Source organism: Orbicella faveolata, unplaced genomic scaffold (assembly GCF_042242905.1).
Source record: "Orbicella faveolata isolate gen_17 unplaced genomic scaffold, um_ofav_v1 contig_25, whole genome shotgun sequence".
NCBI classification, from domain to species: Eukaryota; Metazoa; Cnidaria; class Anthozoa; order Scleractinia; family Merulinidae; genus Orbicella; species Orbicella faveolata.
Window position 1 is genome coordinate 12,291,355 of NW_028301553.1, and position 16,146 is coordinate 12,307,500.

General features: G+C 39.6%; 1 protein-coding gene across 3 annotated transcripts in view; it reads right to left on the reverse strand.

The window, feature by feature from the left end:
• Nucleotides 1-2,042: 2,042 nt before the first annotated feature.
• Nucleotides 2,043-16,146, reverse strand: part of LOC110041082 (sodium/potassium-transporting ATPase subunit alpha-3-like) — a 31,884-nt gene continuing 17,780 nt past the window's right edge. For all 3 annotated transcript variants that reach the window (XM_089293750.1, XM_089293751.1, XM_089293752.1), the window contains exons 10-25: nucleotides 15,846-15,987; nucleotides 15,214-15,287; nucleotides 15,052-15,143; nucleotides 12,460-12,850; nucleotides 11,741-11,927; nucleotides 10,352-10,455; nucleotides 9,666-9,843; nucleotides 9,385-9,486; nucleotides 7,904-8,058; nucleotides 6,292-6,386; nucleotides 5,497-5,536; nucleotides 4,999-5,133; nucleotides 3,918-4,048; nucleotides 3,505-3,606; nucleotides 2,800-2,891; nucleotides 2,043-2,527 (exon numbers count right to left, since the gene is read on the reverse strand). In XM_089293750.1, the coding sequence (XP_089149876.1) occupies nucleotides 2,499-2,527; nucleotides 2,800-2,891; nucleotides 3,505-3,606; nucleotides 3,918-4,048; nucleotides 4,999-5,133; nucleotides 5,497-5,536; nucleotides 6,292-6,386; nucleotides 7,904-8,058; nucleotides 9,385-9,486; nucleotides 9,666-9,843; nucleotides 10,352-10,455; nucleotides 11,741-11,927; nucleotides 12,460-12,850; nucleotides 15,052-15,143; nucleotides 15,214-15,287; nucleotides 15,846-15,987 (2,049 nt within the window). In that variant the 3' untranslated portion in view covers nucleotides 2,043-2,498. The remainder of the gene's footprint in view (nucleotides 2,528-2,799; nucleotides 2,892-3,504; nucleotides 3,607-3,917; nucleotides 4,049-4,998; nucleotides 5,134-5,496; nucleotides 5,537-6,291; nucleotides 6,387-7,903; nucleotides 8,059-9,384; nucleotides 9,487-9,665; nucleotides 9,844-10,351; nucleotides 10,456-11,740; nucleotides 11,928-12,459; nucleotides 12,851-15,051; nucleotides 15,144-15,213; nucleotides 15,288-15,845; nucleotides 15,988-16,146) is intronic.

Consider the following 16,146-nt stretch of genomic DNA (forward strand, 5'->3'; position numbering starts at 1 on the left):
GAAAGTGGCAATCCCTCGGAATTTTACGACAGAGCCTTCCAGAGTTAGCAAGAGACCCCTCCGAAATCAATGCTCTTAATTAGCCCCATGAAAGCAACGATCTTTGCATACTCCCTGGGCAAACTTTCCCTCGCCCCAACCATCCATAGTAAACGAATCCAAGATAGCAGTCTAATACGAAAAAGTGCGCTTGCAAGCCCAAAATACGTCTGCACCGCAGGCTATCGCCCAGTAGTTTTGGGAAAGCTATATTACGGGCGACTTGCAAGCGCAAGGTAAATTGCGTAGAAACTAATGAAAGAAATCGACAAAGCAACTAAAACAGAGCTGACGCTTTGAATATTCATGAAGGGAAGTTGGTCATTGCTTTCGCAATCATCCGCCAGATCCGTCGCGTCTTTCAATTTTCTGGCGGGAGTCGTCTGGAGACCAGTCTGCATGGAGGTCTTCCAACGACTACAGGCACTGGTTTTTTTTCTGTATATTGTTCGGCCTTACCGTTCATTCGTCGAACCATGATCTCGGATTTACGTTGGCGCAGCAACAACTAGCCTTCTTTGCAGTGGTTATTTGGGTGGCTACGCAAGAGAGGATGGAGGATAAGAAAGAGAGTTAATCCCACATACAGGCCTTACTACCAAGGTAACACCTCAAGTTATTTTTAGACACTTACTGTTTCAGAGATCCAAGTAGGGTCTAGAAATAGCCAACCCTATGAGGGAGATTTTGCTCACGTGAACAGCCCAGGGGTGTTAACATGCATAAATGTAAAAAGCATAAAACGAAAGGAACAAGCCATTTTACAGTTGTCTGCTTAGTGACCTGGCCTTGTTTTGATACAGACCGCACTGCTTTTGTCATGTAAATGCACGTAGTTAGCATCAGAACAACTTGTTTTACACAACAAAACCAGTGAGGTCTGTATCAAAACAAGCTCTGGAGAGCCCCAGCCTCGCTGCCATCCAAAGGCCAGGTCACTAAGCAGACAACTGAAAAATGGTCTGTTGTTCTTCCCGGTTGATGCGTGACACTTAAATGGATAAAGACATTCAAAAGAAAATAAATTGAAAACTGATAAAGGTAGACAAATCTAGTGACATATCACAAACGTTTCGGGTGGCATAGCCCTTCTCCAGTGTGACACTGAAGAAGGGCTATGCCCGAAATGTTAATTTGTGATTTTTCACAAGATGACACTGAGATTTTTCTACCTTTTCAGTTTTCAATTTTTATCTTCTTTTGAATGTTTATATGGGTTAACATGCAGTTTCATTTTCCATTGAAAACATCCACGCCACGTGCTTGGCACGCATTCCCGAGGAAGAACTGGGTAAGTCTAAATATCACTAGAGGGATTGGGAATACGACCAGTATAGGGGATTAACTCTCTTACTCTTTATTCTCTCTTGGTGTACAGCATTTCGAAACATGAAATGACTGTTAAGTCGTAGAGCCCCCTATGAAGACATCCTTTGAACTCGTCACAAATTCTGACGAGCCAAGACACGGTTGCCACAGATCTAACTTTTCAAAATTCCGACTTTTCCCTGATGAAAATCAAATTTCCCTGACCAAATAAATACGAAATGTCACATCTAGCAGTGGCTTCTGGCCTCAACTTACAGCCGTCCTTTCCGCCCGTTCATGAAGACTGATAACTTTTCAACAAATCTTCCTCTTCATCAAGGAAAAATATCATTGAGATCACAGTGACCCCAAAAGTTTTTCATCCAGCCCTCAACGGTATTTAATCAGCCGTGTTAAATTATTTCAATTTTCCCGACTTCTCTTCAAAATGTCAATTTTCCCTGACAAAGTAAAATTTCCTGACTTTTCCTTGACCTCGAAGAAGTTTTTTTTCCCTGACCATTTCCTGACATGTGGCAATCATTGTATTCTGATGTGCCAAGAGAGGTTACTTCAGTCAGTTCTTTCGGAAGGTCGTCTTTAATTTTTTTTTTTTCGCTTCTTTCGGGAAGTCGATACTTTCTGGGATCGTTGCTTTCGAAACGCAACAGTTTTTAAGGAACACCGAGACATGATAAAAATGTTCAATCGTTTTTATTCTTGTATAAGCCCGTAATAACACTGTACAGAATGAGCGAATATCACAATTCTGGTACGATAATATGGAATATGGCCTAGCTTGTCAAAAATATCTTCCCTTCAAAAAACCATAAAACGGTCTTGATGATTTCGCAGAACAATGTTCCAGTTATATCATATTCAATATAATAGGAAGAATGAACGAATGGAGAAGGGCTTTTAAATTCTTTGATAAATGAAAAAAAGGCTTAAGCATATATTAAGAATACATCAGCGCAAAGTGCCTTTATAATATCGAAGACACGTGATTGTCACTCTAAAAGATAAGCCATCACAGCAAGGGGTGATTCATCAGTCCATTACACTCCAATCCACTCTCAGCGTGGTTTACATCAGTGCGTGATCATTCCAAAAAACCAATGCAGCAAAATTCCACTCGCGATAATGTTTGATCAATAGTATGTTTCTTGTTCCAGCCAACCTGAGGAAAAGAACACAACAAGAGTACGATTTTCATGAACCAGACTGTGTTCTTCTTATTACGTTTCGCGCGGTTTTAAATTAAAAGTTTGACTTTCCTTTCAAAATGATTGGTGCCAATTATCACGTGTACTGCCTACAAATCAATCAGGGCCAAGTTGTTTTCTTTCTAACCAATCAGGTGCAAGATAACAAGAACCGAGGGTTGCTGGCTTTCCCGCGCTTTTTTCGGCCGTGAAAGATTTCAGAGAGAAGACAATAAAAACTACTTACATCCTGGGTGTCTTCGGATGATGTATCTGCGGCACTCATCGTACACAAAGATCAACAAACTGAATGGAGCAGCTGGGAACCACCAGGCAGCACTGAGAAACAAACAAGCAGTTTACATTCGTTAGTAACCACTTGAGCACTTCATAACCAGACGAGGGTGACTTAGAGTTACAATACAACACCGTCAACGCGTGCATCGTAGAAAATGTACTTATAAACGTGTCGGTGTTATGTAATCTCGTTCTTTGAGTCTTCGTTTCTTACTGTTAAAACGAGCGACTCTCAAGAAATTCAGTTAAGGCTTGATTTTATCTGGTTTTAGAAATAATGAAAACGAGCGGAACTAAACCAGCAGCGACTCGACTGAGCAACATGTGTCTCAGCTGACACGCGCAATAAGCCCTTTGCACGATCCGGTCTCATGGTACAAAATCACACATGCTGGGACTTCCAAAACAAAGCAACTCGTACCAGTCCATTTGACCTGCCTTTGTTTTGGAAGTCCCACTGTGCAATTTGCGTCACAGCATGTGTGATTTTGTACCATGTGACCGGATCGTGCAGAGGGCCTATTCAACCGAAGTCCCATAGTTTCGGACTTCCAATCAGACCCTTCCAGGGTGGCTTGCTTCCAGGCCACCAGTCAGAGGGATTCTGGGTACGAGGTTAGATACACAGAACACAGCAAGGCCAGAATGTACTTACAGTAATGGGTACATCCGCAGACCAGTGGACAAACCAGGCGTGTAACAAAGCAGCGCCGCTAGTGCAGTTTCAAAAATCAAACCAAAGTTCAGGGCTTTGTTTCTGAAAGAAAAGATATGAAGACATCTTGTTTAGAAAACATACCAGTTTAACTTGGTAGAGGGATTGTTCAGTATTGTTCATTTGTTTCCCACCGAAAACGGTCGCGAAAGTGTTTCCTTGGAAATTTCAACCAAATAAAACCTTTCCAGTGGGTTTGATGTAGGGTGAAAAAGTTGATCAACACAACTCACTAGCAAGGGTGATCGCTAAAAGAACACGACTCAAGTCTCTTTTCCATGCTGTTCTTGCTAGTTTCGAAATCGCAGTCTGTCAAATCCCTGTACGTTGTACAACAAAGCCTCGAAACTTACGTCATCTTTTGCTGCAAAATGGAGTTCTTGCGAGTCTTACAAATGATCAGATCTGCCCACTGCACAACAACGATACTGACAAAGAAGGCGGTGTGACAAGTGTATTCAAGAATTTTTCGTTGACTGTAGGTCTGCAAGGAAAGCAAACAGCTCAGATTATTATAATTCGTGACTCAACACAGTCATAATTGGTCAGTGGTGTTCCTGATTTGATTTCGTGATGTTCCCCTAAATTACTCGCAAAAGAGTTTGGACGATTTTAATTTCGGACAAAAAAAGTGCCTGAAAATAAAACCGTCCAAAATTTTTAAGCACGTGTCCGAAATTTTAAGCATCTGAAATTTTTACACTACGGTATAAAACTTTTCACGGATTTTGTTTCCATTTAATTCGTGTTTTACATGCGTATATTTTAGGTCCCACATTTGTACAAAATCAGATAAAAAGTGTCCGAAAATTAAACGTCCTATTTGTTTTTTTTTTTTGCAAGTATCGTCCCAGTCTCAACCTGCCTTGTTTCGTTTTAGTTTTATTATTCTCTGTTTCTTTTCTACTTTCGTAGCCGAGTATTTTAATTTTAGGATTCAAAGACTTTTCGGTATATGACTCAGCCACTAAGCAAGATTACCATGATAATGTTTCTTTACACTGGCGAAGGCTTACGCATTTAAGGGGCTTGTAGGTCACAGCATTTTAGATAACACAGTCAATGTTTGCCAACTATGAGTTGTGAACTTCAACTTGTCTGAGCAGCAGTCTTTTGTTGACAACAACTTGGCCACATTAGACATCTCAAAGATTTAAAACGATGGTTTCCGAGCGTTAAAAATAACACTTCCATACAATGTGAGAAAAAGGCCGACAGATGTTGTCTGAGTTTGCCCTAATGCAATCTGTTTCAATCTTCTCAAATTTTGCCCATCTTTTTTTAATTCTATGTCCACTTAGTAAACGCTGAAGTTGCCTAAAACTGGGCGACCCAGTCCCTTTAGGTGTCAGACTTCATCGGTGATCCCATTTAATTACTAGTTTCAAACATGGTTGCTACGCAACTGCAACCGAAGTAAATCACGTGACTCACCCATTCTTGTCCATAGCTATCCAGTACACCATTATTAGCCTTGTCTTCCCATTCTTCTCGGATTCCAATCAGACGAGTTGGTAAGAAGCCATTCTCTGCCATAATCACAAAGTAGGTGAAGAAACCTCCCAAAGCCTGGTGAAAATACAAACAAAAATAAACAACAACAACAACAACAACAACAAAAGCAACAATAGTGCCCGAGAACAACTTTCTCTCTCTGCTAAGAAAACTATCCCAAAACAGTATTTATCTCATTAAGTATTCTGCATAACACAAAAAAGCTTATCCATTAATTGTTTAAAGAAGTTAAATACGCCGATGCAAAGAAGTTTGCGATGGAAACCCGGAGGACAAATATCCAAAATTATCTGCAGCTCACAACATAAAGATTGAAATGTATAATGCTAGGAGAAGAAAAAGGGTAGGACGTCTCACGTACACGAAAAATCATGGAGAGAGAAAGAGCTCCACGAAGCTCTAGGTTTCCTGACCTACCTGGATAAAACCAATTTGTCCATACGTCATAGCAATCAATCTGATGAAGGAGAGAATTTGTCAGTACGTAATTAGACTGAACGTACTGGAACAAGCCTTCAGCTTGTTTTTGCTCAAAAAGAATTTTTGGTGGGCTTATGTCTGGATAAGGTTTGGATTAGATATTTTAGCATTTTAAGCACTTTTCATGAACTCGCAACCTAGATAATAAGCTTGTTTTTGCCTCTTTTTTTTTCTTAATGTTCAAAAAAATATGTTCAAAGGTTGCTGTTTTCAATGGTCAATGCGCTTGGCTGCAACTAGCTAGTTCACAAGCATGTCACCTAAACTGGAAGGAAGAAATACTTCAACTTAACACTATAGGATTAAAAATCTCAACTGGAGGGAGGCAGACCAGTTGGCTATTTACAAGCATGACCGAGGAGTTGAACTGGGGTCCACCAAGAAACAACTCCAGCTTAGTGGTCAGAGCGGGACTTAAACCCGCGACCTCTGGATAAGTGCAGCACCTTAATCACTCAGCCACACTGCCTCTTCAAAGGAAAACAAATGACAAAGGTTGCAACAACTTCAATAATATCATACTTTAAGTTACAGAAATCATGTTTTTTGGTTGTTTTCGAGAAAAATACAAGAGACCTCTAATGAAAAACCATTAAACCAATAGCGGAGTAGACAGAGCCGACAGCCAATCAAACGGAAACAATCAAGTCTTATCAGGAATGGCAGAAGCTCAAAGGAAGTTGCCAGAGAATTAGAAAGTAAGTCTTACGACCAATGTTATTGTTCACGTACCTTTCATTCACAAGTTTGTCATGTTGGGGGTCACGAGGTTTCCTCTTCATAATGTCACTCTCTGCCTTCTCATATGCCAAGGAGATGGCAGGAACCTTACAGCGCAGAAGAAAGGCAGTAAGAATGGTGCAAGTTAAAAAAAACACGTCTAACAGGAAGTGTCACTCTACCAGAGATCACTTGAGGACATGGAATAAGTATGAAACAAGTTTCACTCGTTAAACACTGTTTGGTCAAAGGGATACTTACATTCATTGAACTAGGCATTTTAAATTTACAGTGGAACCCCACTATTCCAAACTCAGGCAAATCCAAGGGGAATGGTTTTAAGTTGGAAGTAATGGGAAATTCAAAACAAGAAGCTATTTCTCAGAAGGAAATAGTGTTTCGTTTCCGGAAAGATATTCAAAGTCTGAGAAAGGCGGGGGTTTTGATATCTTGTGCATGAGAAGTCCCGGGGTGAGGGGGATTTGTGCTAATGCGCCGCTACGCCCTGCACTGATCCGCTTAGTTGCCAGAGCCCGGGTTTTTTCGTCCAGGCGAGGTGTAGTAATAAACCTACTGCAAAAGAGAAAGGGCTATTTAATTGAAGTTGACTGGACAGGTATCAGTTATTACAGCCAATGCACTTTGAAATGTGCTTACTTGTGATACTTCACTTTGACTCTGCCCTAGGGGAGGGAGGTACTCCCTTATATCGGCTATATAGGCATGTCCAGCCTCAAAGGGTATGAGGTTTTTTTTAAGACATTTATTTCAGAAATATAGTGTCGCACTTTTGGTCATTTTCGTCTCACACTGCTGCTTTTTTCATCATTATCGATAAGACCAGCCATTCACAATACCTTTAGCATCACTCTGCACTAGGGAACTAAGGCAGGTCTGAAACAAGGTAATAATTTAAGGGTCAGGGGCCCGTTTCTCGAAAGTCCCGGAAACTTTTCGGGCCCGTAAAGCCATTTTTAGTTCGTCTGTATCTAAAAACGGAGACGTGTATACGTCTGAAACTTCTTGTATGAAGGGAACCTCTCTTCATATTAAGAATATGCGAATAAAACAGCTCAGTAATCGTAAGGTTCGAAGAAAAAATCGCAGATTTTGGTCTTAAAAGGGCGAGTGCTTTGGGAGGCGGGCCTCACAGCCCCACCAGATTTTTCATGAATTCAAAGTATTGTGTATGAGGCTAAATAAAGCTACGAGGCAAAGGCATTTGACGCATGATTTTTCCATTTCTGTGTCAGGCAGCACTTGATTCGAATGGATGCAGCACTCTACGTTTTGTTGTCAGTGACGCAGTATATAGACCTATATAGGTCGTATTATGTGTGAAGATGACTCTAAAATGCCGCGGTACGTCAAAATAGAAATTTTATTTTTAAAGCTCGCTCTTAGAAGTAAAGCTACTCGAATTGAGGCGGAAAATTTTATAAATTCAACTAAATCTGGAAAATGATATTAAAACAACCTTGCGAGAAAGCCATATTGAACCTATTTTGCAGTATATACTAAGGTTAATTAAACGCTAGACTGAGCAGAGGCATGAACACTAGATCGAGGAGAGGTATGGACGCTAGATTGAAGTTTTGCTATGCAGTAAGAAAACGAGACTTACCATATCAGTTCCCAAGTCAATACAGAGAATGGTGATAATTCCAAGGGGTTGGGGAATACCGATAATGATGAACATCAAGAATGGCGTGATCTCGGGAATGTTACTGGTCAGTGTGTAGGCGATGGACTTCTTCAAGTTGTCGAAGATCAAACGACCTGAAGGCAAAAACAGATCATACTCATCAAACTCTTATAATACCGAAACTTATACTTAGTACTTTAGAGCACCAATAACACTCTAAAATGTTTTGAGAAACAACATTATGTTTTCAGAAACTCTGCTCTCGATCCAAAGGAATCTAGAACACAATGGTTTGTCAATGTCTTGCTCCAACCAGGTTTGTGTAGCTTTTCCCATTGTTTTAATTTTTATTTTTATTTTCTTTTTTTTTTTAATTGGGGGGGGGGGGGAGGAGGACAGGGGGAGGGAGGGAGGGAAGAGCTTATAAGTGGAAACAGCCAAATGAAACACAGAGTGACTTTTAGGCTCAATGTTCAACTGAAAAACTTTTGGTCTCCACTATTTCCTTTTTTATGATGCTGGGCACAGCCTTACCCAAGGTAGCCTTCTGCACAGACACACATTGGGCTTGTCATGCAATCTTCCTCCCCTGTGGGAGAGGAAAATCGCATGACGAGCCTAAAGAGCGTCTGTGTAGGAGACTACCTTGGGTTGTCACAAATTCTTGAAGTAGGAGGCTTCATTGCGGGTTGGAAAAGGTGGCTGGTTATGTCATAACCAGCACCCTTAGTTTAGGCCACCAGAGAAGCCATGAAATGATTTTCACAAACAGCCAACTACTGGGTTTGACAACCCTGCTCACACTGACATAGGCTGCCTGGTGATCAAGCTTTACTAAAATGACACAAAAAAACAGTTTTCACTGTGTGACTGAGTGTCTGATTGTGATACTTCCTTGTAACTTATGTAAAACAGCTTATCTGTTGTGTGTGTGTGTGTGTGTGTGTGTGTGTGTGTGTGTGTGTGCGCCACAGCCTTATAATTAAACCCAAACCCACTTCATCTGACAGACTGAAGCTCTTACCAATGGACGGTAAAAGAGATTTGACTTGTTGCAAAAATAGTAACAAACAATTTTTGCATGATAATAAAGTTTGTCTGCTGTGTCAGAAGGAAGGCAGCATGGTGTTCTCATCACTTGTCAGGTGAGAAACTCCATGACACTTCATCATAGACAGACTTAGTAGTGAACTAAAACAAACCTACATGTAAGACTGCATGCTACTAACCACAGATTACAAAGGCAACATCTTTCAAATTCTACTCTGCAAAACTTGGAAATGACTACTTCCCCATAAACTAACTCTCAACATAGTTACTTAATCAATTAAATGTCTTTATTGTAAACATATGACTGTGGAAGATAATAAAAAAAAGCAAAAGAAAATAGAAAAATAAACCTCAACTTTGGCATCAAAACTACATGTAACAATTTTTATTGAGTAAAGTTGTGTACATACCTTCTTCAACTCCAGTGACGATGGAAGCAAAGTTGTCATCCAACAAGATCATGTCTGCTGCCTGCTTGGACACATCTGAGCCAGCAATGCCCATAGCAACACCTGAATAGTAACAGTTGATAAGTTATAACGTCACGCCAATAGCCACTTAACTCCCTTTTATAAAGTTATTTGAATATGAACCAGTCACCAACATAACAGACAACCCATTGTGTATGTCAGACCCAAAATTCAAAAGACCCAATTGAAACACGTTCTATGATGCCATTGAATTTACACACCTATGTCAGCTTTCTTCAAGGCTGGGGAATCATTGACACCATCTCCAGTCACAGCAACAATGGCGCCCTGTCGCTGACAGCCTTCAACAATGATCAGCTTCTGTTGTGGAGATGTTCTGGCAAATACAATCTCTGTGTGATTCTTTAGGATTTCATCTAGCTGTTCCCTTGAAATATCCTGAGAAGAAATTACAGTCATCTCCACACATGCAACTATTATAAAAATGAATTTGATGTTGACATCTACTGAGATAAAACGTGAAAACAGATATTTCATCACTCATGCTTTAAACTCTAGGTGTGTGTTCAAAAAGCTTATTATGCACCTCATTTTGCAATTTTTTTTTATTGTTTTACAGTTTTAACTTAGAGAGAACATTCACAACACCGCTCAACAATTTTAGATTCAACTTTCTGTTATGAAGACGTTTCCACGAAAATTTCAAAGGCGTTTTGACAAAGGGTGCTAGAGCTCTTAAGGAAACATAGGGAAATTCAAGGACTGATTCAACGGCCTGTTGTTTCAGATAGAGGGGTGTCTCCGTTTAAAAAGCATAAAGGAAACTGTCCTGACAAGAAGACAAAAAATTCTGACGATTTTGTGAGACTGCTATCTGTTGAAGTCCAACATTTAACTACAGGGCTGGATCAATACTTTCTCTTTACACTGACAATATAATTGGTACCTTCAGTTGTCCTCCATGTACTACAATTGCTTTAGCGTCATGAGGGTTGACTTCAGCCACTGGAACTCCCAGTCGCTCTGCAATGTCCTCCACAGTCTCCATGTCTGAAGAAGCATTTCAGTGGAAATATCAGCTTCACTTAGGTTGATAGTAATGATTTTTACTTTATATTATATTTAGTTTTTTTTTAATCTTTTATATTAAAAATACATACAGTTTAGAATACTGAGTGAGTATCTACTTACTTAACAATGTATTTTCTGTTTACTTACGGTAGCTACTTCACATAAATCTATGGGTTAGTGAACGTAAAGAAAAAAAAAGCAAAGCAAAGAGAAATAAAAAAGATGTCAAGGAAATCTAAATGTAGTCTTGATGATAGTAATGAAGATGCCTTGCTGAATGTTAAGAATCGAGATGGTAACCGCTGTCAGCTTTCAGCTGTAATTATCTATGGTGGTAACAGAACTGCAAATAGATAATTTTCTCTGCCATGCAACAATAATAATAATGACTCATAATGATAATGATAATGATAATGATGATGATGATGATGAAGATGAAGATGATGATGATGATGATGATGATGATGATGATGATAATAATAAAAATAATTCAAAAACCATTCAGTGAATGAAGTTAAGAAAATGTGACCTTATAGAAGATAAATAAACAAGAACCTTCTCCAAGTTTTAGGCCTGTGCACTATCACAAACTTCAGTTATTTGTTGAAATGTTTTGAAAAAATTTACAGAGCCCAGTATGGAGCTGCCATATTAGTGTACCTCGTGGGACACCAATATGGTGGCCAGAAAAAAGTGTTGACATGTGGAGCTTACTTTGGTTATTCAGACCACTGATTATTTATACTGCACAAACCTACATTTACATAAACACTTTTGCAACTACTTTTACTTCACAAATGACTAAAAATGACAGGATAAGTAAATCATTTTTTTATCACACACCACCATACAGGTAACTCTGAAATTCAAATGTGCTGGCTTCAACCCGAGGGATGATATTGAGCTGAAAAGCAAGGCTGTGGTCTAAGAAATATTATGAGAAGACCAGAGGTTACCAACAAAAAAATCCTGGGTGCCCTGCACTTGAGCTTATACGAAAAAGTAACTTTTACCAGTTGCCCAAAGGCAAAATTTAGTCGCCTGTGGCACCCAACATAGATAAAAATTTTGCACCTCTTATGCCTGATGAGGATTGAAACTCTGGTGGCTCTTTAGGTTTGGATTTTTAAACTTGATAATGTCAGGTTAAAATGATCTAATTAATGTACTCAGTTTATCAGTTGTTTTGCTGACACCATAGTAAACAGCATTATGCTTAACTTGGTGACTAAACAGATGAATTGAAAATACAATCAATTTTCACCTTCAGATATAATTCCCACTCCCCTCGCAATGGCCTTAGCTGTGATTGGATGATCACCAGTGACCATGATAACTTTGATTCCAGCACTGCGACATTTGCTGACGGCATCGGGGACAGCGGCACGAGGAGGATCAATCATGGACATGAGACCAACAAAGCACAAGTTTTCAAGTGGGAAATTAGGAGGCTGAGAACAAAAAGCATATTTTGCCATAAGTATGTTATAGGGCTCCCTGTCCCCAACTTTCGACTGAAAGAACTCTCAAAAGAATTGTTCACGTACTTTACAGCCTTTTGCTCCTTAGGGAAACGGTTTCTCTGTCATCTGGCATAAAACAAGCAATGTTTATATAGCTTCAAACAGAGCAAAATTTTAATGAGGAATTTGTCTGACACGGTAGTAGCATGCAAAAGCATGACTCTTTTGTCCTACTGAGCGAAATTGTCGTGCACATGCCATCACCAATGTCACTGAAATCCTATGGAGGGTCACAAATTGGAATTTGGAAATGTTGTTCTTTTTTTCAGGAGGGAGGAAAACCAGAAAACTGGGAGAAAAACCCTTGGAGCAAGGCGAGAACCAACAACAAACTCAACCTACAGATGACAAATGGCCAGAATCGAATCCGGGCCATAATGGTGGGAGGCGAGCATTCTCGCCACTATGCCAGCCCTGCTCCCAAGCTAAAGAAAGCATACAAGGATAGCTTTAAACTTACATCATCAGTTACAAACTCGAATCCAGGAGGATATTCTTCAACATTGAGGAAGAAGTGGCAAAAACCCAACACTCGCTCTCCCATTCCACCCAGTTCTAGATAAGCCTTCTCAAAAGCTTCTTTCATGTTGTCATCCAAAACCTCTTCCTTGCCATTAATCAGAATTGTGGAGCAGCGCTCTAGAATGCGTTCTGGTGCTCCCTTCATCACCAGTAAGTAACGAGGGTCCTCATCATTTGCTTGCTCGTGGATGGAGACTTGGTATTTGTTAGTGGAGTTAAATGGGATTTCAGCAATCTTCTTGTTTTTCTCACGCATCTGAGACACATTGCCTACTTGAAGTTCAATGCATTTTAGCAGGGCTGATTCAGAAGCATCTCCATTTGTTTCCCTGTTGTGAAAAAGAATTGTAATTAAATTTCTTGCCTACGCTGTCTTCTGACATCAACATTAATACACAGGGATTCATATTTATTTGTTTTTTTCATTAAGTCGTCAGCCGGGTGAGTATGCCGAATGACAAACTTGTCCTGGCAAAATTTTACTTGCCCATTCAATAGGAAAGAATAGCACTTTAACAACATGTTAATACAAAGTGTCCCCAATTAGTAGAGGGGTATTTCCTCTCGGCTATATATTTCAACACATTAACAAACACATTGTGTTTGTTGTGTTGTGTTGTGCTGTGCTGCGTTGCGTTGCGTTGCGTTGTGGTGTGTTGTGGTGTGTTGTGTTATGTTATGTTATGTTAAAGTTTACTTCATTATTTTCAATAGGGAAGAATAGCACTTTAACAACATGTTAATACAAAGTGTCCCCAATTAGTAGAGGGGTATTTCCTCTCGGCTATATATTTCAACACAATAACGAACACATTGTGTTTGTTGTGTTGTGTTGTGTTGTGTTGTGCTGTGCTGTGCTGTGCTGTGCTGTGCTGTGCTGTGCTGTGCTGTGCTGTGCTGTGCTGTGCTGTGCTGTGCTGTGCTGTGCTGTGCTGTGCTGTGCTGTGCTGTGCTGTGCTGTGCTGTGTTGTGTTGTGTTGTGTTGTGTTGTGTTGTGGTGTGTTGTGGTGTGTTGTGTTGTGTTGTGTTATGTTATGTTAAAGTTTACTTCATTATTATTTTCACACGACCCATCTCACAGAACATTGTGCCTCTAGTCGAGGCAGTTGATGTTGTGGAGTCGGCAGACACAAATGATCCAGGTACAAATGAAAACCAAGGCCTCTTTAAATGCCATGTATATTGAAAAGAACACTCATTCTTCTTTTTTGAATTTGGATTGTTCTTCTGAAGTGCTACCATTACTAAATGCCACATCCTAACGAAAATGTGTCACGTGAAAGTGGAATGTGGTTTTGTGGTTTTCCAGTACAGAGCATCAGCATTTCACAAAATGAAAATTGAGCCTGCAATGATTTTTCACTCATGGAAAATACCACAACATCCTAGATGGCTGACCAAAATGATAACTTTATTGCAAAAGAAATCTGCAAATCATTCTCTATTTTCTAAAAGTTCCAGAAAGATGACAAGTGGTCAGAATGCAGGTACAGTAACTCATAAGAAATTTTATGGTCAAACTCACTCATCTAGTGGATAAATTTTCATATTGTTTTAGTCGTATATACAACTTTTTAGTCAACTCGGAGGACCGCACGGTCCCTGAATACAGTCAAATACACAGTGGTTCTCATTAGAACGGGGGACCAGGGTACCAATGCCAGGATATGCAAGAGTCAATACACACCCACTTTCACTGTTTCCAGGTGTTCTTTTTCTACATAAATAAAACCTCTGCATCTGCCAGATGCGATAAATATTTATTTCCACTGAGTTCCATCAGTTGATGATTTGCAGCGATGCAATGCAGACTGCAATGTTAACAATAATTCTGCCAAATCAGCAGGGCAGAAAAATAAAAAACAGGTCTGATTGCCTGGGGCAAGTAAATTTTGCTCCTGGGCGAGTGAAAATGGAAGTTTGGTGGTCCGATGGGAGAGTGAAATCAGACTCATTAGTCTTGTTAGAGATAATTTCCAGTCAACTCAGGATTGCAAGATGAGCAAAACCATGAGTTGAAAGCATGGATTAATTCAAAATCCAAGCATACTTTGCTTGCATTCATCCTATTATAGTCTATCAATAATTAATATAAATCTACTAGCATTCTATCATGAATGCTGTTCTCCGATTGGCTACACTACTCACTATCTATTCCATTATAGATGGTGAGTAGCCTAGCTAGCAGTGTGCCCTGGCAGCCGCTTTTTGGCGTTTTTGAAGTGTCTTTGAAGAGAATTTAGGTAAACCTTTTGGATGTCTACTAGATTTATGCTAACACAATTAGATTATTCACTTTTGATTTCTATGCATTACTTGGGCTGTGTCCTTATCAACTATCATGCGATAGAAATCTGGAGCTCATAATCTAATTGTTAATCACAGGCACTACCTAGTGAATGATGCAGCTCATAAGACATGGACATACCACACCTATTGGACAAGTAATAATTTAGTTAGGGGCACCTGAAAACTGGGCAACTAGAATTCAAAATTTTTCTGCCACCATGGTCTGGAACAAATTTCTCACCTTTTGAGAACAGGAACACCGTCTTGGCCTGTCTTAAACTCAGCACGATTACACAAGCCTGCAATTTTAGCCAGCGAATTCCAGGTATCAGTCTGCAATAGAAAGCAGTCCTTAGAAATAGCTACTTATCTGACTGGTAAATAACTGCAAGTATTTAAGTACCTTTTCCATAGGAGTTCCTGACTGATCTTCTGTGGTGTCAGCTTCAAAGATTTTATTGTCAAACCACATGTGTGCTATCAGGAAAAATATACTGAATATATTTAAATGGAAAAACAAACACAAAAACAACAACAACAACAACAAAAAAACATCATTAATAATCATTGAGGTAGGTCTGTCAGATGCTCCCATAAATCATACTCTACGTGGACTAACCAAGCTAAAGAAAATTACACTGTTCCTAATGTACTTGTAGGTAATGTCCATAACAGTTCTAGGGTTTAGAGGACCCAGCAGAAGCACGTTGCTTTTATACAGCTAATGTCATGATAATTTTCCCTGGATCGGCCTAACCACCAGTGCCTGGTTGACAGTTAAGAGTTAATCAAGAAATTATTTCTAGGATTTTGACATTGTCAATGTACTCATTATAATAGCAAATGACAATGAAAATTTGCATTAAAAAAAAAAAAAAAAAAAATCAAAATTCACCTTAAACCTGGACTAGATCACTCAATGCTGCTTTAACACTGTTTTCCACCCAGGCGAAAAACTACGAAACAATTATTCACTTTAACACTTAGCATGATTAAACTTGTTTAATGTGAGCTAACTGACTGATGGTCACTTACCCACGGTCATTCTGTTTTGTGTCAAAGTTCCCGTCTTGTCAGAGCAGATGGTTGATGTACTGCCAAGAGTCTCAACAGACTCCAAGTTCTTCACCAGACAGTTCTTGGCTGCCATACGCTTTGCAGTTAATGTCAGACAAACCTTGAAATTGAAATAACAATGCACGAGTTAACACAATATTTTTCTTAGAAACTACTTACCAGTAAGCAGTCAATCTACATGTACATGTAAGGGTAGGTGACGTCTGCATACGAGCCAAGTGGCCCACCAGGCTGGAGCTTAACCCGGTTTCTGTAGCAT